Consider the following 23,380-nt stretch of genomic DNA (forward strand, 5'->3'; position numbering starts at 1 on the left):
GAATATATTTAAAGTCATCCAAACAAGAGCTTTATTAAATTGAACATGAATGAAACACAGTAAATGTCATTTGAAGACAGGTTAAAAACAAAAAGCCTTCTGTACATATACCATACAAGAGAAAAATTAGGGCTAAAATAAAATGTAGATTTCAAGACTACAGTTACCCACTTCAGAAAGCAATATGGAGGCTCTATATCACCACGTTCTCCCTAGTTTAACAATGCAGCCCGATTCCCTCTATTTTCTCATATTTCAGTTAACCCATAAATTTATATGAAATTTTTCATGTGTTGAAATTATGTCCTCCTAATACAGTAGAGAGTTTTCTCTTTAAGAAAACAAATCATATACTGATATTCATTTGCATTCTCAACATTAGCCAGAACACTGTGATGCAAATAGTGCTTAATAATAAAATGTTGATTGCCAAACAATTGGTGTTCTTTAGCATAAATGATACACCCTGAAAATATTCTCTTTTAGAACTTGAAGGCTGTAGGTTTCAAAGGATTTCACTCAATGGAAATAAATTGAATTATGGGGCCAGAAATATCACACCACGATCCCACGCACAATAGCTTCCCTGGCTTAGAAGCCAATTATTTTTGATTGGTGCAAGCATTACATGGACAGATGCTACCAGGACAATAAAATTATTAATAACTTCCAGCAGTAAATTTAATTATTAGGAAAATAGGTGCCTGTATATGTGCTACATAGACAAAGCAAGAACAAAGAGGAGTTCTTCCCTTTTAATGCTGATTTTTATGAAAATAATCAAATCTATGCCCTAGAAGCCCAACTCAACAATTGCTAGGCAAATATCAACATGTTCCAAGCACATAATAAGCCTAAAATTATAATCACCATCTATGCCTTGCTTCTCTTGTCAAAGTACCAATTCTGTCCGACCTACATCTGAGAACAAACATAATCACATAGTTGAAGGTAACATAATAAACACAAGATAATACACAATTAAGGATATCCTAGTATGAGGTTATTCGAGACAAAAGGATGGTTTTACACCCTCAAATGCTAGAATTCTCTTCAACATTCTCAATGACAGAAGAATAACAGATATTTGAAATTAACAGTACACCTAAGATCCTATCCACTTACTTCAGGATTTACTTACCATCTACCTCCAACAGAACTCTCAAATCCTTGACCAATATAGCCCTGCTGTACTGGTCCATAATAGCCAGCTCACAGATTGATCACCATGGTGAACTGGTTGTTTGTTTGTTTGTTTGTTTGCTTTTTAACTGCAGTGCTCAGACCAACCAGCTGTTCCCTGACCAGATCTGCCTTCATCAATCCCAGGAAGACACTGCCCTCAAAGGAAAAGTAAGGTTCAGAGAACCTGCCCCAGGGATGCCATTAGGGCCTTTATGGACTTCCAATTCTTCAAAAAAAGGTCCCATTCAGAGGCAAATAGTTATTTAATGATGCTTCTCTTCTTAGAAATTTCTCTTGCAGCTATTTAGCAGAAATCATTATTGTACTACAAAGAAATGTGAAAGCCACATCAAGCCTGCCTTTTTTAATGACACATCCTCTGACCATGAGTCATGAAAATGAGTATGATAATCTTATAACCAAGAAAAGTTGAATTATTTTCTTGTCTTGAAAGGCAACAGGTTTCTGTTCTCAGCCCCTATGTGGCTGCCTGGTATTCAGACTGACTTTCCTGGATCGAGCATTTGGCTCCACAGTCTATGCCTGAGCACTCCTAACATTACAGGTAGGTAATACTTTCCTGCACAAGGTCCCCTGTGCACTACAGGGTGTGGTAGGGCCTCTGGACTCTACAACCTAGATGCCAGTAGCACTGCAACCCCTAGGACACAGCTGTGACAAGCTGCTTCTGTCAGGGCTTCTGTCAGTGGCAAGAATCCTCTAGGTGACAAAAGCACCCTCCAAGTGGGAACCAAGAGTCTATGTCAAATTACTAACCTGTCTGGTCTCAGCTGTTTTCCTTGTTTTGTTGTTCTGAATCTGTAAAATGAACTAATAAGAGATGGAAAAAGCACGTCAAAAAAGTTCCTTCCAAGACATCTACTGCACTGTTCTAAAGTACTTTTTTTCCTTCTGGGTAGCCCACCTGTGACTGGAAGGAAGAGATTTCTAAAGAACTGAGATGGAAAGAAATGTTTGGTTTGCAAAGGACGAAGCAATTACTAATAGCCCCAGAGATAAGGAGACCAGGGAGAAACTGAAGGGGAGCAGGGGATAATCATCAACCTTTCCAGGCTTTTAGGAACTAAATAACTCTTGTCATGATTGAGATAAAATGGGGTTTTTTTCAGAGGAGACCAATTGTCACTTCCAGGTTAAATGAGTATGGAAAGCAGATGCATGCCCCCAAAATATACATGTCCTTATTCCTGGAACCTGTGTGCATGTCATCTTACTTACAAAAATGAATTAAGGTTGCAGATGGAATTAAGGTGCTAATCAGCTGAACTTAAAAGAGAAATATTTTCCTGGATTATTCAGGGGGCCAAGGGTAATCATAACCATTGGAGAAGTACACAGAAAAAAAAGCCAAAAGGAGTCCAAATGGATGTGACATACAGAGGACTCCACTGGTCCACCAGCTGTGGTGGCACTCAGCTGTATTCCCTGCACTCAGGGATCGTAAGCTTGAGACTAGTCTTGGTCACTTCTTGCAAGACCTTGTCTCAAATCTTAATTAAGCTAAATGGAGCTGGAATTTTCCAGTAATAAATAAATAAACCTAGTCGCTGACTTTGAGGGAGAGAAAAGGGCTATACACATCAACGAAAGCAGTAGCCTCTTAAAGCCAGAGGAAGCAAGAAATGAATTTTCCCCTAGAAGGACCACAGCCCTGAGACCTCAATTTTAGAGGAGATAAATCCATGTGGCTCTAAGTCACTAAATTTATGGTGATTTGTTACAGAAGCAGCAGAAATTGATTGGCTATACAGTCAGGTCTAACCGGTGCAGCAGGAGAGTGCACAGGGTTTGGCTATTGGGAGACCCAGCAAGGGAACCCTCAGCAATTTACAGACACTGCAAGGTGTGGGATCCTCAAATCTGCACAGCCACAGAAATGGTAGCATGGGCTAAAGTCACCCATTGATGACAATCAGGAAATTCTCCCTGACACGTGTGATACAGGAATAAAGAATCCTATCTCAGAAAGCCACTGAGATAATTTAAAGAGATTTTTTTAATGTACATTGTACAGCACAGTGTCTGGCACATCCTAAGTGCTAACAAAATGTGAATAGCCTACTACATTGTCCCTATGGGGAATTAGGAAAGCTCTCGCCCCAGTGGAATAGGCTTTCCTGTGTTGGCTTCACCACAAGCTACTACTGCTCATGCCAAATGCACAGGGAGAGAGGGAAGTCACGTGCCATTAAGCCTCTCTTAGAGTTCTTAGAATGATCAATAACTGTGTGGTCCCGATCAATACATGATTCCAGTCATCATGAACTCACTCCAAGTTGCTGCTTCTCTGACACCTTATCAGAAGCACTACATAAACTGTAACAATTTTTTCTAGGTATCGGTGAGCACACCTACCACTGTGACAAAAGCATGACATGGCGTTGTTGCCCTTTCTCTTCCTAGTTTCCTTCTTTTCTTTTGGTACCACAAGTCTGTTTGCAACACTACAGGATTTCAATCTCAGCCCGTGTTTTTAGGCTCCCCAGACTGCCAGCGCATAACTGTCCAGCTGGTCGGTGGATGTAAGATACACTGAAGCCAGGGACAGCTGCAACAAGTCGAGTTCTTTCAGAGAAGCATGAACTTGCTAGAGACCGCAGAGCTAATTTTATATCGTGTTAATTCTAGCCAGGAAAATTGCCCTTTGCTCAGACTTTGGACTGATTTCAGAAGGAAAGTCCAATAATTATTTGAAGGAAGAAATAATTGCTGTTTTTGTTTTGATTTGGGGCTACGAAAATACAAAATCACAGAAAACACTCCAGGTGCAGAATAATCTCAGATTAATGTAATCGGCCAATGAGAACGTTAATGAGCTGTGGGAGCTTTTTTTCTCTCTCTCCTTTCTGCGTGGAGATGGTAGCTCTTCCATTAACAGGATGCTTGGCCACCCTGGAGGGACACTTGGTGGCTTCGTGGTGGCTCATGCTCAGTGAGACCAGCAAACGTCACTTTTAGAAGTATGTGCATTAGAGCTGAAAGAAACTCAACACACCAGTCACTTTTGCTGTTAGAGTGAGAGGCTCATTTATTAATTCCTTGAACAATAACATTCATGCTTTATAAGGCCTGCACAATTCTCAACCCGTCACCCATTGAAACTGAATTATCTAGCAAAGCTGTGATCCTAAATCAATAACGTCTATAGGTCACAACAATCACCATACCGATTAAAATGCAAATTTATATTGCGCTTATATAGATGTACGTATACATTATTATACATCTATATGTATATGTATGTTCATATACATATAGTAGAATATTATTTAGCCATAAAAAGGATCAAATTCTGATACACACAATAACATGTGTGTTGAAATCACCATGCCAGAAGGTCTCAGAATAGTCAAATCTCTAGAGTTAGTAAGTAGAATGATGTTTTCCAGGGCCTGGAAGGATGGGGCAATGAGGACTTGTTATTGAATGGGTACAAAGCTCTTCTCTGAAATGATGAAAAAGTTCAGAAGTAGATGGTGGTTATGCTTATACAACACTGCCAATGTCTATAACGCCACTGAACTGTATAGTTCCCAATGGCAAAATTGGTAAACTTTATGTAATGTACAATGTTACCACAATTTTTTAAAAGAAAGTATTTTAGAACCATTCCACCACAAAGGGGACTAGAGAGTGAGGAGATAGTTTAAATGAGACAGTGCAGTGCACTTTCTTTTCTAGGGCCAGAATGGGGCACTAAGGCATTACGAACAAAATAAGGAAAAAATAAGGAAGCATGAAATACTCTGATTCCCTTGATGCAGAAGCGAGTAGGTATTAGAATGAAATTTTCCTTCCCAAACTTGGTCTGCACATTGAGGAGGCCTGGGAGACCCTAGAGCAAGGCAAAGGTAACACCTGGGCAGACACTCACACGCTGCGACCTGGGACAGAAAGTGTCCACACTGCGCCCACTCTGCCCAGTGCCACAGCCCCAGGGAGGCCCAAAGTCTGGTCCACCTGAGGGCCCCGGAATCCTCACCAGCCATGCTCCTCCACAGGTGGCCAGGTGGCGATCGATCCCTAACAACGGAAGGAGGGTTCCATGGGCATCAAGGGCCAGAGGCTGGGGATGCTGCTCGGCCCCTCCAAGGCGAAGTGCAAGCCCTCAAGGAAGGGACATCCAAACCATAAAGTCAGTTGCCTGGGGCTGGAGAGCCTGGGGGTCCAGGAAATCGGAACCTTCTCTACACTGGCCAATCAGTTAAAGTGAAATGACAGCAGCACTTCTGACCACGCTGCGCAGTCTGAAAACACTGGGGACCAGGGTCTGCTCCCCAAATCCATGCCTTTGCAACATTCCCTGACTTAGATACACCTGATGACAAACAGAAGCTCCCTTGCCTAGATTCCCTGCAAAAAGGAAGCGCTAAGAGTGCATCAGGTGCCAGGTTGGCTCTGGCAGGGCAAAGCAAGAAACTGTCACCTCCTGAAGAGCAGAGGATCCTTTCTCCTACCTGTTGCAACTGCTCTGCTCCCTCAGTGGACAATGAGCTCCAGCACCCACCGGACAGCAGCCTGGACTGTCTGAAAAACAGAAGCTAGTGTCTCGGGTAACACTTCCACCAATGCAGTCAGTTGCAGAGATCCAATTTACCACATACTGAACAATATGAACGTGTATAACAGTGATTTGCAGAAAATGATCCTTTAGTGCATACTTAGGAATAGGGTTTCTGCAACTGACTCAGTGTCTCTGTCTCCCCAAAATTCATAAGTTGATCCTAACTCCCAAAGCAGTGGTGTCAGGAGATGGAGCCTTGAGGAGCTCGTGATGGTGGGGCTCTCCTGAATGGGATTAGTGCCCTTTTACGAAGAGATGAGAGTCAGCCAGCCCTTTCCCCCATATGAGACCACAGCGCAAATCAGCTGACTGCAACCCCAAACACCCTCACCAGAACCTCACTGCAATGGCACCCGAAACTCAGATTCTCAGCCTCCAGAATAAGGAGACATACATTTCCCTACTTAAGATACCCCGTCCACGGTACTTTTTATAGCAAAACAAACTCACTAAGACAGACTCCATCGGAGCCATCTCTCATGCTCATATGGCTTCATATCCAGAGGACATCACAAAGACATTTCTTCAATTCTCTGTGTCTCAGCCTCCTCCTCTGCATAACAGAGACGTGGAAATGCAGCATCTCTCCAAAGGAGACTCTCAGATCCTACTGGTCAGTGGCAAACAGAACATTGAGCGCTTTTACAGACTGACCAAAGGAAAAGAGAAAAAAACAGAAATGTATGAATTCATTAACCACACACTAAAACCTTATCCCTCTCTCATTAGTAAGTTAAAATAGCGATTTTAATAGTTATAAAGTACTCTCATATCACATCTTTGATAGAAACATTTTATAATCTCTACACTGCACAAAATTACAGCTCCAGGATCAAATAGCACTGAGCCAGTAAACTGTAACGTTTAACTCAGGAAATCAGCACCCCAATCTGCCAGCCAGGCATCAATTTTCAGAAGAAAACATAATCCAGAAACCAATTTAAGTTAGATATGCAAGGATATGTATGTAGCAATAATCAATTTTATTCTTTCAACAATTACGAAAAAACTACAAATTATCTAATCCCAAATTGGTTTGCAAAGGTGGGAAACAAATACAATTTTTGACTTCGCATCATATTCATGGCTATATCCTTTCATTTAAATGGACAGCTTTAAAATAATTTTCTTGTATAACTGCAAAGACTACATTCCTGTAGAAACCAAGGTTTCCAAACTATTAAATCACTCTAGTAAAAACCTTCATTCCTCTGAGTTTCAAACTCTAGATGCAGAGTAGCTATTAGTCTATTGTTGTATCCAGTTCTTCTGCCTAGACATTATCTCCATTACCCCACAGCCTCACTTTCTGCTCATTAACCCCTAATTCACCACTGGGTTTGTGCAAGTACACTGCATCTTAGGTTTGTTTCTCTACCCAACCCCAAATCCTCCCACTCTGAGAAAGAAAAACTGATGAGCAAAACACTTTAACTTCTGAAATTAGTGACTGAAGTGGAAGGAACGTGTTTATCCCCAATTCATATGCTGAAGCCCTAACTCCACGTGGTAACATCTGTAAGTACAGCCTCTGAGAGAACTATGTTAATGCTATGAATTAGAATATGAATATAATGTTAAATTATGTGTAACCCCTGATGGTGGTTTCCTTCATAGTGGGATCCTGTCCTTCTAAGGAGAGGAAGAAACACCACGATGCACTCTCTCTCCTTGCTCTTCCCAGCCTGAAAAACTGTGAGAAATAAATGTCACTTGTGAGCCACCCAGTGCACAGTATTTTGCTGTGACAGCCTGAACACAGATATTAATTGGGACCCTGGACAGAGTACCAAGATTTTGACCACATGCAATTTCCAATCTGTGAACACTGATAAGAAAATAATCAAGCTTCCTAAGACCAACTATGTTGGTTCACCATCAGGTTTGTGTTTTTCTCTTAAAGAAAATTCAGATTTTATTTAGATTGAAATAAATGTACAAAACTGATTTACTTCACCCAAAGTAACAGCAATATTTTCTGTATTATTTCTAGATAAATCAAAAACACTCATTGTGTAGGTTTTGCAAGATTTGCTTATAAATCAAGATAAAGGAGTAGACAGAGTCATGAAAAAGACAGAAGAAAAGAGTTGAGTCATGGATGCCCTCTGACTCTGTCTTGACCACGAAGCCAAAGTGCTCAACATTTACCTGCTAAGAAACTTATTAAGATGTAGGCTCAACAAAAGAATGTAAACAGCAATAACCAGATATGGAATAACAATGGCAAGCTCTTTCATCCAAGCTTTAAATGTAACATTTTCTAAATTGGTTTGATAAACATAAAATCCATACAGTTTGCTTCCACACAGTCTTCCAAGGAACACTCTTCATAAGAAATGAAATAGACAAAACTGTGAAGAAAGCATATAAATTCTCCATTTTATAATATCAATATTAATGAGTAAGGTTATTTAATGACTTTCAGGTATATGATATTCAACCTGGTATCATTCATATAAATGAAGCAGAAGAAAACATACATTTCTTACCCCAAGTCTGTTGAGAGAATAGACAGACCATGTCATGCTACAATGACAGACAGATAGATAGGTAGACAGATAGATAAGAGTTATATTTAGATACAAAATTTTCCCCCAAAAGACTCATGTGTTTGGAAAGTGATTAGACAGTAAGGATGCTATACTCAATGGTGGATTACTACACAGATGAGTTCATAGTTGACAGTACTGATGGGAAGTAAGAACTGATGAGAAGGGATAGGTCACCTGGAGGCATGATCTGAAAGGGTGTGTTCTTTTCCCCAGATCCTTCCTTCTCTCTCTGCTCCCTGGCTGCCATGATGCGAGCAGCTGTCCTCTGCCAGGCCCTTTCACCACTCCATTTCTGCCTCGGAGTCTGCCAACAATAGACTGAAACCATTGAAACTGTTGAGTCAAAATAAGCCTCTCCTCTTCAAGCTGCAGAATCTGGGTATTTTGTCTCAGTGATAAGATAATTGACTAATACGAAAAATGGTACTAAAAGTAGGCTCATTGCTGTGGCTCTATTTGACCGTGTGGTTTAGATGAGTTTGGAATTGGTTTATGAGAGTTACTTGGAAAGGTCTGAAGAACCGTCTCCTGCTAGAGAAACACTAGAGAAACGCTACAATGCTGTAAGCCACACTTGCTAAGTGTGGTCAGGGCTCAGAAAACCAGAATATTGACAGGAACAGAGATACTAAAGGCCAGGATCATGAGGTTTCCATTGGAAACAAGAACTCTGTTGAAAACTGGACTACAGGACAAGTGTGTTTTATTATGGTAAATAATTTTTCTATGGTTTGTCCATGTTCTAAAACTTTGTGTGAAGCTGAAACTAAAGGTGGCAGATTAATTGATCTGATGTTGTAAACTTCAAAGTGGCTCAATGTTCAGGCTGCGGCATGAGTACCATTGGCTGCTTTTCGCCAGATCTACAGTGAAAATTAGGACAAAAAAAACAAACACGAATGATCTGAAAATTTCCCAGCTTGGTCCAAAAAGAAGCACCTGTAAAGCTGGAGGTCCAGAATAGCATAGTTGCTAAAAAGGTCACCCTCCAAAAGAAGCCATGTACATTACATCAGGCATCTCAGTAATGGGCCACACCCCAACTTTTGCAGGCTCAAAGGTAAAAAACTGTACAGCTTTCATTTGAAAAGACTGTCCATAGTATGCCTGTTCAAGAAGGTCTACCTAGGGAATTGGTTCCACAGGATTCATTTCACTCTTCTCAGCCATCAAGGCACCCAGTAGTCACTGCAGCCATGGTCCAGAGAGGCCAGGCTACTGCTCAAGGTCTGGCCGACTTTGGTGTCATTTACACGGTGCTGGTTTTTCAGGCATGAAGAATGCAAGAGTTATGGAATCAGGGAGGCTTCCACCCAGATTTTAAAGCAACCATCATGACACCAGACTGTGTGCCTGAGAGGGCAGTGTGCACAGCTGTGACAGTGAAGCCAAAGGTGCTTAGCAACAACTATAATATGCACATTTGTAAGAGCTGCTATCTGCTTTATTTTCATCTACTGTCTTTTTTTTCTAATTTTTTGGGATGAGCACTTAGTTCATCACTTATGAGCTGTTCTTCTTTTCCAACATATGCATTAAATACTATGTATTAAATGGCTCTTCATGTACTTAGCAACAACTAAGGTGTTTAGCAACCACTATAATGTGCACATTTTTAAGAGTTGCTTTTTATCTGCTTTCTTCTATTTTCAATTCTATTTTTTGAGATAAGCACTGTTCTTTTCCAATATATGCATTAAATGCTATGTATTAAATGGTTCTTCATGCCCCACACTGGCTACTTTCTTTGAGTGCTACTATTTACTGTTTAAAGGACATTCAGTTAACAGATTCTAAAATATATTATAACTTAAACTTAATTTTTAAAAGTAAACTTTTAAATTATCATTATATTAAACATACAAGAAATAAGTTAAAATTACTCTTTAAAAGAAGTATTTTTGAAAAATGAAATAATTTTTAAACTGTCAGTGATACCAATATGTATATAGTTTGGAGATGCTCCCTGTTTATCTACATTTAGGAATCTTTTATTTCATATTACTGCATCTGGAAAAATAGTAGTTTGAGAAAAAATCTTCACTTTCAATTATGATCATTATCATCACAATCATCATTACCAGATTCTATTTAGGGGTCTCACTTATCTTTGAAGGAAAGACATAAAAGAAGAAGTACTATAGATATATACAGTACTATATAGTAGTAGTATAGTATATATAGAGTATGGTAGCATATACATAGTATTAGTTTAGTGTGTGTGTGTGTGTGTGTGTGTATAGTACTATATAGTATAGTGCTACAGTAGAAAAATAGAATTTTAAATAATAAACAAAATTCCATAAATCTATATATAAAATCAAATAACAACTAAAATTATTTAAGCACCAAAGAACAACATGCAACATTAAGAAATTTTTCTTACAGCAGAACTAAGTAAATGAATCTTGTATATAAGAAAAACAGGCAGAAGACAAGTATCTTCTATTTAAAGGTCCTTTTAGATGTTCTGTATAGGATTGTTTCGTACGTGTAGACACACACAAAAGAACAAAATTTAAAAGCAATCAGAAACAACTCAAAAATGCAATTATCTTATCAGAATTGGTTTTCATTCCACATGTGAACAATTACAGCAATATGTATTAGTAAACATGGTAGAATAAATTTATGTACAGTCTATCTTTGAAACTATTATGAATACTGCATGTTTTCCTTGGTTTAGTCCCTAAAGAATTTCTTCTCTCTCTTCTTTGCTCCTTCTTCTCACCAATGTGTTATTTCTTCTAGAAGTCTGCTGGCTCACCTCTGGCATGAGCCTTCTAGAGAAGGGTCAAGCAAAGAAGGCAGAAGAGCCCAAGACGCAGACGTGTTTGTACTTCAGCATACAACACATCTCTAGGACAGATCGATGCTGAGAGGAAGCAGGAAACGCAAATGCTTTGCACTCTTCTATATCCCAGATCTCAAACTGAGCATCATCACATCAAAAGTCTCCTTTAAAGCTTGTACAGCTACAAAAGTGACTAGAAGTTATTTCGAGAATCCTAGGCTGAAGTTTGCAACTAAGAGTCACTGACCTTGAAATTTGGTCCCTACACCATTAGAGATTATTTCATAAGAGCCCTCACTGCTCTGTGCATGTGAGCTGTCGCCCAATGCACAGATCCACTCCTGCCCAGTCGCAAATCTGCCTACTCTATATTTCCTCACCCACCAACAGAGAAGAGCAGCCATGGGGGAAAAAGAAACACGTGGGCACGAATGCTCCATGGTCCACAAGGTGCAGAGGAGAGACAGGCCCCCGGGGAGTTTCACCACTAACCTGGATGTCTCAAATTAATAACATTTTTCATTTCTGTCCTCGCAATTACACGAGAAGCTTTTTTCCAGGGCTCTTCAAGGCCTCCTCGCTCTTTGATTGCCTCTGCCAGCTCCAGCCGCCCCACATGGCAGAGCTGCCTGTGGAGCAGCCCACAGTTGCCATGGAGACAGTGCCCGAATGGAAGAGGAGGGCTAGAAGGATGCCAGGCTGCAGAGCCACCACCCAAAGGCCTGGGGAGGGACACTGAGGAGCAGCTGCAGGGGGTGGTGATGACCGGCCGGGGCAGTGGGAAAACAAAGTGAGATGACAGAGACACATTTAAAATTGGCAAGTGTCTGGCTATGATGCACTGTTTCTACCACAGCAAAACAAACATCAGCCCCTCGGGCTTATTCAAAAAATATAGGGGCTGGGGATTTAGCTCAGTGGTTCTGCTGCCTGCTTCGCAAAGGCAAGGACCCGAGTTCGATCCCCAATACCAAAAAAACAAAAACAAACAAACAAAATATATACACATATACTGAATATATATATTATATATAGAGGGGGGAATATATATATATATTTTGAATAAATATATATACATACATATTTGATCTTTTGTAATAACGGAATAGCATTTCCTGAAAACAGCAAGATGACTTTGGAGCACAATACTAACTCATATGAGCACTTTATCATAATACTGATTCCACATCATGATTCACATCCTATTGTGTGCCATTACCACAGCCCTCTCTGCCTGAAGAAATGTGATTCTGTGATATTTCACTCAGTTTTCCACTTTATTTTCCTATCTCAACAGTAATGGAAGACATTGACAAGACAGAAGACCCCTTGGCCTGGATCCCAGAGTGTCTAGGAGTGTCCAAATATCCACCCCACCTCTTAACAACCCATTCTGAAAATGTAACAACCTTTGTTCTTTTGAACCACTGACATTAGGAACTTCTTATTACTATGGCTTGTATTTAGATGTCCCCCCGAAGAAGCCTCATGAGAATGAGGTAGGGCTATTTTGGAGGTGGCTGAATCTAGAGTGTGTGACGTTGGGATTAGGGGTGTGTGATTACTAAACCACTACACAAGAATAACTGCTTTGGCACAGCCCTAATCTGGGTAGTCTGAATAGGACAAAAGGGGCAGAAAGAGGCTTTTAAGGTTCCTTGTTGCTTCTGCTGTCTTCCACCACCATGAACTGTTGCCCCTCTGCCACCCTGCCTTGGAGTCAGCCGACTGTGGACTGAAACCTCTTTGAATTGTAAGCCAAATAAAACTTCCCCCATTTAACTGTGGGTGTCGGGTACTGTGTCTTAGAGAAAAGTAGCTAAGACACTTTTATTAAAGCAGCATAATTTAGTTTATTCTGATATGCAACCTTCTTATTCAGTTATAAAATAGTTTCATCTTCATTAATGTTTTAATTTATACTAGGAGTCCAGACAGTTAGAACAGTTTCTCCCTGCAAAGTTTACAAAGTTAGCACATGATTACAGTAACAAGCAATACAAAAAATATTCCATAGTACACAGAAAGAGATCTATAAGAGTTCATACCAGGTTGAGGTTAAGACTGCAAAGTTGAGCAGAAGAAAGGGGCGTTTAGGTTACAGATATTGAAGGATCAGTGAACCAAGAAAATTGCCTTCTATCATAAGCAAAATACAGAGGGCTGATGTGGGGTAAGGCTCAACAACTGCCATTACCATTATCATTACCATGATTATCAGTAGTGGAATTAAAGGTGGAGATTCCAAATCACTTAGGGCTCAAGGGACAGGTCAAATTGAATTTGGATTTCAGAAAAAAAAAAATCAAGTAAGTTTTTAGTATAAGCATATCCTATGCAGTATTAGGACATACTTATACTGAAAAAAATGTATTACTTATTTGTTTATAAATTCAAAATTGTTAAAATTACTTTAGTCTTCCTATATTTCATTTGCTAAATCTAGCAACTCTGATCATGTGTACCTGCTAAAGACCTCACGGATTGTGTAAAGGGGCAATTGGGGAAGGATTAGAAGTTTCTCTTTGAATATCAGTTAAATGAATAATAACAAAGACTAATCACACTTCTTGTTTCCTAAATACAAGGATAAATCATTCCTACTCATTTAATGAAATAATTTCAACATAAAATGCTAGAAACGCCCTTTGCTTCCAGAAAACCCACAGTCTAAGAAAATAGTTTAAGAAAATGTGTAACTTTGGAATTATCTATTTTTTTATGATCCAAATGATCATCAACAAGATAATTAGTGGGATTCTTTTTTTAAACTCCTTTTCAAAATACTGTTTTAGTATTCTTCCTCCGCTGGCCTTAACCAGAAATCCCTGGCATAAATGACAAATATTTTATGCTGGTTTACTATTTTAAAACTACCAAATCAATTTGAATAACAATTGTCAAATATTAGGGCACAGGCCAAGCCTATTAAAATAAAAACAAAATGCCCTTCCCTTCTTAAAAACTTTGAGCAGGCATGTAACAACTTTCAGTGTTCAAAATTACACTTATAAAAGAAATAACCTTTATCATGAAGGACCCAATTTTCCTTACAATGACTGTTGTACGTTAACAGGGCACATTTGTTACAATTAATGAACCAGTACCGATGCATTATTATTAACAGAAGTCCTTACTTAATTCAGATTTACTTAATTTTTCCCGAAAGTCCTTTTGCTGTTCTAGACCCATCGGAGACCTGACACTACTGTCAGTCACCCTACTTCCATGGGCTCCTTTTGGCTGTGAGAGTTCCTCACACTGCATTTTTGCAGACCCCAACAGCTTTTAGAAGCACTGGGCAGGTATTATGGGAAATGTTTTCCACATGATTAGAATGAAGTTGTGGGCCTTCAGAGGAAGCCATGGAGGTCAAATGCCATTACTAACACATCATATTAAAGGTATAAAGTAGAGTTTTTTATTGATAATTTTTAGGAATTGCTTCCTCATATTCTTGGACATTAAATTATAATTTAATGCCCCTATATTAATAAAGTAGTCTATCGGTATCCACAGGGTACTGGCTGAAGACCCCTCGCAGTACACAGATGCTCAGTCCCTTACATAAAATGGTGCCTGACTGGCACATGATCTGTGCACATCCTACTGTACCTCGTCATCCTAGACAGGTTAAAACACCTAACACAATGTAAATGCTCTCTGATATGTAGTTCTATGATATTGTTTAAGGGGTAATGAACTATAGAAATGATCCCTGTCTGCATATTCAGGACAGATGCAATTTGTGGATGTATTTTTGATTCAGGGTTTTTTGCATCCAGGAGTCCAGAACTTGCAGAAAGAAAGGACCATGTACATTGCCAATTTGTGCAGTTTGGACAACATTCATTTTGGAAGTGAACAGAACCCTATTTGAACTGCAACTCCATTTAGAATGATCAGATGACACCTTAAAGTACAAAAGTCAAAAAAATACTGAAACTTGGAAAAGAGTCTCATGAAAATAGTGAGTATTACATTGGCCCTTTAATTAAATCCTGCATAATTAAAGGCTAAAGTTATAGTTATAGCTGGGCTAAGAAATCCAGGAAACACAGAATTGTTGTGAAAGATAAGGAGAGTCCCCTGTGGCTGAGGGAATGCCTGCCACCTGGTCCTTCGAGGCCAAACATCAGCCACAAGTTCTTTAAGTTGCTCGGGGACTTAATTCTTTCCAACCATGCCAACCTTAATCCAACCAACGGTTTCCCCCATGACCTAAGAGTTGGCACATCTCCCTTAGTACTTGAAAACACGAGTGAATTCAATTTTGTTATTTGTGAAGCCTCCAAATGCAAAATTTCAGGGGCTGGGGGAAGCAAATCCATTATTTTTCAAATATTAAATAGTTCATCAATAAAGAAGAATGATGACACCCTACCAAGGTCCCCAGTCATGCAGAACACATGCCAAATCAGCCCACTGCAGACAGGCAGGTCTGTGCACACCCTACTGAGGTCCTGAGTCACGCAGAAGACACCGAATCACCCCGCTGCAGACAGGCAGCCACCTGATTCCACAATACAAAGACGCAGAGGACACCAGACCACCAGACCAAGGTACTGAGTCCCACTGTTCCCGGCCCAGAGGTAGGGGCTTCTGAGCCATCATCCCACTGCTCCTGGTCCAGAGGAAGGGGCTTCCTGGTCACCATTCCTCCCACTGCTCCCAGCCCAGAGGAAAGGGATTTTGGGCCACCTTCTGTCCTGCTGCTCCTGGCCCAGAGGGAGGGGCTTCTGAGCCACCAGCTCACTGCTCCTGGTCCAGAGGAAGGGGCTTCCAAGGCACCATCCCTCCCGCTGCTCCCAGCCCACAGGAAAGGGCTTTTGGGTCACCATCCCTACCGCTGCTCCTGGCCCCTGTCCCACCTCTCCCAGCTCAGAGGAGATAATCCCTGCAGGCGCTAACAGACCCCCACCCCAGTCAAAATGAGAAAACACGTAAGTAAGTCTTAAAACCAGACTTCCAGATCACCTACAGCAAACCCAAAGGGAAATGCGATGGGACACTCTGATACTCAACCACCTGGACCCACTGAACTGGCAACAAAAGGGGATCTGGAAAAAATGAAATCAGAAATAATTTCTCAGAAAACAAGAGAAATTGTACCCCTAGTGCAAGACATGATTAATAAATCTAGAGAGGAGCTGAGGAACATGATGGAATCCCAACATAAGAAAAAAATGGAATCCATAAAACAGATGCAAATAGATTTCCAGGAGATGAAAAACTCCATTGAAAGTCTACACAGCAGAATGAGCCAATGTGAGGACAGAATTTCAGATATAGAAGAGAAGATTGGAATTAGTGACCAGGAAAAGAAAAATTGCTTCAAAATTATAAGGGAACATGAGAAATCAATCCAGCAGCTGCTAGATGATGCAAAAAAGAATAACGTAAGACTGATTGGGCTCAATGAAGAAACAGGAGAGAGTGCAGATGACATAAAAAAATCTCTTCACAGAAATAATGGCAGAAAACTTCCCAAGCAGGGGAAAAGAGCTTGACATACAGATAAGTGAGGCATATAGGACTCCAAATAGCCTTCATCAAAAAAAAAATCTACACATAGGCATATAATTGTTAAGATTCCAGAAACACAACAGAAGAACAAAGTTCTCCAAGCAGTCAGAGAAAAGAAACAAATCACATACAAAGGAAAGCCCATCAGAATCACAGCAGACTTCTCAACACAAACCATCAAGGCAAGAAGAGCTTGGAATGACATATTCCAAGCCCTAAAGGAAACAGCCTCCAACCCAGAATAATGTACCCTGCAAAACTATGTTTCAAAATGGATAGAGAAATATGATACTTTCATGACAAAGAGCACCTTAGGAACTTCGTGAATACCAAACCAGCACTCCAAAGAATTTTACACAATAGCCTAGGAACAGACATTGAGGATCACAACCCCAGCAAGCAAAGCAGAATGAACCCATCTGGCCTGACAAGAAATTAAATGTAAAAGGGGAGAACCCAACAAAAAGAAAAAGTCATGGCAATGACAAGTCAAAACGTTTCAGTTATAACCATCAACGTTAATGGTCTCAATTCACCAATCAAAAGAAATAGACTGGCAGAATGGGTCAAGAAGCAAAACCCAACAATATGCTGCATACAAGAAACACACTTAATTTAAAAGGAAACTCATAGACTGAAAGTTAAAGGGTGGTGACAGGAACTCCATGCGACAGGAACCTGAAAAAAAGCAGGAGTAGCTATCCTCTTGGCAGATCAAGTAGATTTCAAACCAACACTGATTAAGAGAGATGAAAACGGTCACTACATCCTTGTAAAGGGAAGAATCCAAGAGGAAGAGATGACAATCATAAATATCTATGCTCCAAACACTAGTGCTCCCAACTATATAAAACAAATACTAACGGACATGAAAAGTCATATAGGCACTAATACAATTGTAGTGGGGGACCTCAACACCCCACTGTCACAAATAGATAGATCAACTAGACTAAAAATTAGTAATGAAATACTAGAACACAAACGAACTCTTGAACAAATGAACTTAACAGATGTTTACAGAGTCTTCCACCCCACAAAATCAGAATACACATTCTTCTCAGCTGCACATGGGTCATTCTCCAAAATAGACCACATACTCACACATAGAACATGTTTAAATAAGTGCAAAGGAAATGAAGTTATCCCTTGTATATTATCAGACCATAGTGAGATGAAATTGGAGATCCATAGCAAAAGAAACTCAAAAAATTTCATAAACACATGGAAATTGAACAACACACTTCTGAATAACCAATGGGTCACAGAGGAAATTAAAGAAGAAATCAGACAGTTCCTTCAATTAAATGACAATGACAATACAACATATCGGAATATGTGGGACATAATGAAAGCAGTCTTAAGAGGGAAATTCATAGCAGTGAATACGCATATTAGGAAAACAGAACGAGCCCAATTAAACAACCTGATGCTGAGCCTCAAGCTTCTAGAAAAAGAAGAGCAGGACAACCCCAAAGCTCATAAAAGGGAGGAAATTATAAAGATCAGAGGAGAAATCAATGCAATGGAGACTAAGAGAACAATACAAAAAAAAATCAATGAAGCCAAGAGTTGGTTCTTCGAAAGAATCAACAAAATTGACAAACCCTTAGCCAACCTTATCAGAAAAAGGAAAGAAAAGGTGCAAATCCATGCAATTAGGAATGAAAAGGGTGAAATTACAACAGACCCAGCAGAAATCCAGAGGATCATCAATACCTACTTCCAGAACCTATATGCCAATAAGATGGACAACACAGAAGAAATGGACAGATTCCTAGATACATATGAATTACCAAAGTTGAACGAAGAAGACCTAAAAATTCTGAACAACCCAATATCAACCAATGAAATTGAAAATGTAATTAAAAACTTATCAACTAAGAAAAGCCCAGGCCCTCATGGCTTCACTGCTGACTTCTACAAGACATTTAGAGAGGAACTGCTGCCACTACTGTTTAAACTCTTCAAGGAAATTGAAAGGGAAGCAATACTCCCAAATTCATTCCTGGAAGCAAGCATCACCTTGATCCCCAAAGCAGAGAAAGACCCAACTGAAAAAGAGAACTATAGGCCAATCTCACTAATGAACATAGATGCAAAAATCCTTAATAAGATACTGGCAAACAGAATGCAGAAGATCATCAAGAAGATCATACACCCTGATCAAGTGGGATTCATCCCAGGGATGCAGGGATGGTTCAATATATGAAAATCAATTAATGTAATACACTATATCCATAGAGCCAGGGACAAAAACCATATGATTATCTTCATAGACGCAGAAAAAGCATTTGACAAAATCCAACATGCATTTATGATAAAAACCCTACAAAAAATTGGAATAGATGGTCTCTACCTCAAACTGATAGAAGCCATCTATGAAAAATCAACAGCCAATATCATACTAAATGGTGAAAAACTGAAATCCTTCACACTAAAATCAGGAACAAGACAAGGATGTCCACTATCACCACTCTTGTTCAATATAGTTCTGGAAACATTAGCCACGGCAATTAGACAAGAGAAAGAAATAAAAGGAATAAAGATAGGTAATGAAGAAGTCAAATTGTCATTATTTGCAGATGACATGATACTCTATATAGAAGACCCCAAGAACTCCACCAAAAGTCTTCTAGACTTAATCACCAAATTCAGTCAAGTAGCTGGTTACAAGGTCAACACAAAAAAATCAATAGCTTTCCTCTACACCAATGACAGACTCACTGAGAGAGAAATAGGGAAAATAATTCCTTTCACAATAGCATCCAAAAAACTGAAATACCTAGGAATCAACCTAACGAAAGAAATCAAAGACCTCTTCTCTGAAAACTATGGCACTCTGAAAAGAGAGATTGAAGATGATATCAGAAAATGGACAGACATCCCCTGCTCCTGGGTAGGAAGGATTAATATAGTGAAAATGGCCATACTTCCAAAACTGCTATATAGATTTAATGCAATTACAATTGAGATCCCAGCAGCATATTTCATGGACCTCGAGAATACAATCCAAAAATTCATTTGGAGGAAGAAGAGACCCCGAATAGCAAAAGCAATTCTAGGTAACAGAGACATGGCAGAGGGTATCACAATCCCCAAACTGCAACTCTACTAAAAAGCTGTGATAAAAACAGCATGGTACTGGCAAAGAAACAGACCTGAGGACCAGTGGAACAGATTAGAAGATGCAGAAACAACGCCAGACACACTCAGTCATCTCATCTTTAACAAAGGAGCCAAACACCCTCAGTGGAGGAAAGATAGCCTCTTTAATAAATGGTGCTGGAAAAATTGGGCTTTAACTTGCCAAAGATTGAAACTAGACCATGCACTAAACTAAAATCAAAATGGATTAAAGATCTAAATATTAAAATAGAAACTCTGAACCAGTTGGAACAGAGGTTAGGTAGAACCCTTGAAGACATCGGTGTAGGAAAAGATTTTATGAACAAAACCTCAGTTGCCCGTGAACTACCACAAACAATCGACAAGTGGGATCTCTTCTTATTAAAAAGCTTCTGCACAGCAAGAGAAACCACCAGCAGTGTGAAGAGACAACCCACAATGTGGGAAAAAATCTTCACCTCCTCTTCCTCAGACAAAGGTCTACTATCTAGAATCTATAAAGAACTTAAAAAGATCAGACCTCCCAAATTTAAAGACCCAATCTGAAAATGGGCATCTGAAATGAACAGACATTTCTCAGACAAAGAAGTAGAAATAGTAAATAAATACATGAAAAAATGTTCAACATCACTGGTCATTCGAGAGATGCAAATGAAAACAACACATCTGGGCTGTTTCCAAGTTTTAGCTATTACAAACTGCACTGCTGTGAACATGGGTGCACATATATCACTGTATGATTCTTTTAATTCTTCAGTGACGATACCCAGCAGGATCTCTTCTTACTAAACAAAATCTTCGTAATTAGGGAGGGACGCAGGGGTTGAAGGGAGGGCAGGGGAAGGGGAAAAATATAAGAACCAAGAGATTATGGAAAGGTGCAAATTTCCAATGATGAATGTCATTATATTGTATACCTAAAATGTACCAATAAAAAAAAACAGATTCTTTAATTCTTTGGGGAATGAAAACCATTATGCCGAAGTTGCCATTTTTGTAGATCAAAGATGGCTGCTTACCAGGAATTCCACATAGTCCTATCTAATATTCTTAACAGCAGAGTGGCAATGTAGGCTTGGTAATGTACTTTTCAAATTCCCAAAAGGACTCTTAAATAGAAACTTTTAAAGTATGTGCTACTTTTGGCAAAAAGTCAAGTGAGGATACCTTTTCCCTCTTTCTATAAGACCCAAAGGCAGAAACTGAAATAATTAATATGTAGAATATAAACAGGGCATTTGAAAATGGTAAAGAGCCAGAATACCTCCTTCCACCAAACCCTAAGGCGATCATCATCTAGAAGCGACCACCAAAGGCACAAATTCAGCTACAAACCTCCAAACTGCTCTCCCAAGACAAGACAGAGTCAGTGATTTTAATACCTGGGCAGCAGATGGATTCAAATGCTAACAACACTTAAATATGTAGCCAATACATTGCTCCAAAGGGGAAATAATTTAATCTAAATTATTGTTTCCATGGATAACCACAATTTAAAAGTCAAGATGATACCACCATAAAATACATTTGTTAGGTTTTAGGGACCTCTCCTTCCCAGTGTGCAAGTTTTACATTTCAAAGACATTTTAAGGAAAGCATAGCAATTTAAGTGACACAGTGCATTCTATAACAGTGGAGATATTAATTTCATAAAAGCAAGTATTGTATTTTCAGTTAATATTAACTGAGTTACAGGCATTTTGTATATGAGATGAAATAAAAGTAAACATGAAATTACCATAATTTTACTCTTTTTTTGGCATACTGAGGATTGAACCCAGGGCCTCCTGCATGCCAGGCAGGTACTGTGCCACTGAGCCACACCCCTAAGTCTAGAATTCCACTCCTGATGACACGTAATTAGGTTCTAACATTGTACTATGTTTCATTTATTTTTAAATATCCAAAACAAATTAATGTTCATTCGTTATAAAAGACATCACAATGCTTTCAACATATATATTCAAGGTCTTATCTCCAAATTAGTATTTGGATAATTGTGCAACAGTTTAAAATAATTTTCTTTCAGTTTATGACATCCCAAATCATAGACAGTATCTTTAATTTAAATATAATGGTTATTATATATTCATTTTTAAAAATAAACCTACTTTTGATAATTACATATGGTAGTTACTTCCAATTTTTCCATTTTTTTCATGTACACTTTCTCTTATGATTCTGTCTTTTAAAAAAATCTGAAAATTTTCCTGCATGGCAACATTTCCCTGTGTTTCATAGTCCACTACTTTTCTTTAACAGGATGGTTACTGTTCCATAAAAACATAAACTGGTGATAGCTATATTATTTTGTTCCAAAGGTAGCTTAGTATCACCCCACAGCAAACTACCTAGAGATCTGAACTCCATTTATTATGAAATATTCTGCCTTTGAAAAACAATCTGCCATACTTGAGGTTGCCAGGAAACACATGGCAACTAACTTCATTGGTAAAAGCCAATGGATCTGTACATGGAAGCACAGAGCCCTTGCCAACTTATCATCAAACTAATCTCTCATATACATTCAGTGATGAATTATCTGTCTCCCACCTTGTTTTGTCTTTTCAATATATATCCATGAGATGACTTGATGGTGATCATATGCTAAAAAATGTATTTTCCACAAGGTATCTCCCTAGACACTAAGCATTCACCGATGCTCAGGAGTTCTTATTGGTACTTTATCAGTGTAGATCCATTTTACAGTCATTTTAACGCCAACCCTTGAGGCAGTTGCACCCTAACAGAGACTCATGAAGATAACTTTGTAAACCAGTAAATGAATGAGTTCACTTGTAGTGTGCATTCATGTTATAACAGAGATGAAGCAGGCCAGGATGGTAAGGAGAGACTAAAAAACAGCCAAAGTAGCCACAGCTCAATAAACCAAAGAGATAAAGATGGGAGATGAGATAAAGCATTGTTCTGAGTCACTATCTATATTTTATAAATCAAAGCAAAACATTCAAAGTTAACTGAAGAACAGTTTAGAACACCTCAAAGAATAACCCATATTATCCACAGGAAATTCTCATTTATTTAGGAACAAATTCAATATTAAAGTCTCAAAATCTGCCATAGGGAATAGCCTTCCTTCCCCTTGGAGACCACGTCGGTATTGTCCTGGGATCTCTAGTATGGACTACACCCCCTCCCATACCCTGAATTCATACCATGGAGCTCTAACTGTTGGCAGGATGGTATTCAAAGATAGGGCCTCTCGGGGGTAATTAGGATTAGCTAAAATCATTACATGAGAAGGACAAAGAGAGACTCAGGAAAGACCACATGAGGATAAAGCTAGACAGCAACTGGCTGTGAGCCAGCAAGAGAGGCCTTCCAGAAACCAAACCTGCAAATTGATCTTAGACTTTGTGCCTGGAAGAAATATATATCTGCTATTTAAGCCACCCATTCTATAGTACTTTGTTACGAGAGCCTGATCTACAAAGAGTCCTGTTGTAGTTTAGATCTAAATGTCCCCCAAAATACTCATGTGTGAAGGTGACTGAATCATGGGGTGCCATGCTCACCAGTGGATTCATCCATTGATGAGTATAGTAGCCAAAATAAAATTTCTCTTAAGTTGTAGGTATTGAACATTTT

The 23,380-nt window shown here is 39.2% G+C and overlaps 1 protein-coding gene across 4 annotated transcripts in view; it reads right to left on the reverse strand.

Annotated features, from left to right (window-relative positions):
* The window catches only part of Ctnnd2 (catenin delta 2), an 871,879-nt gene that overhangs the window by 836,644 nt on the left and 11,855 nt on the right, over positions 1-23,380 (reverse strand). The window contains exon 1 of one of the 4 annotated variants that reach the window (XM_087189426.1): positions 11,612-11,719. The exons of the other annotated variants lie outside the window; for them this stretch is intronic. Coding sequence (XP_087045552.1) covers positions 11,612-11,642 — 31 coding nt within the window. The 5' untranslated portion in view covers positions 11,643-11,719. Of the gene's footprint in view, positions 1-11,611; positions 11,720-23,380 lie in introns of those variants that run through there. 4 annotated transcript variants of the gene reach the window in all.

This window comes from Heterocephalus glaber, unplaced genomic scaffold (genome assembly GCF_053883595.1).
Source record: "Heterocephalus glaber isolate CG9 unplaced genomic scaffold, H.glaber_assembly_v1.0 deba00001538, whole genome shotgun sequence".
Taxonomy (NCBI): Eukaryota; Metazoa; Chordata; class Mammalia; order Rodentia; family Bathyergidae; genus Heterocephalus; species Heterocephalus glaber.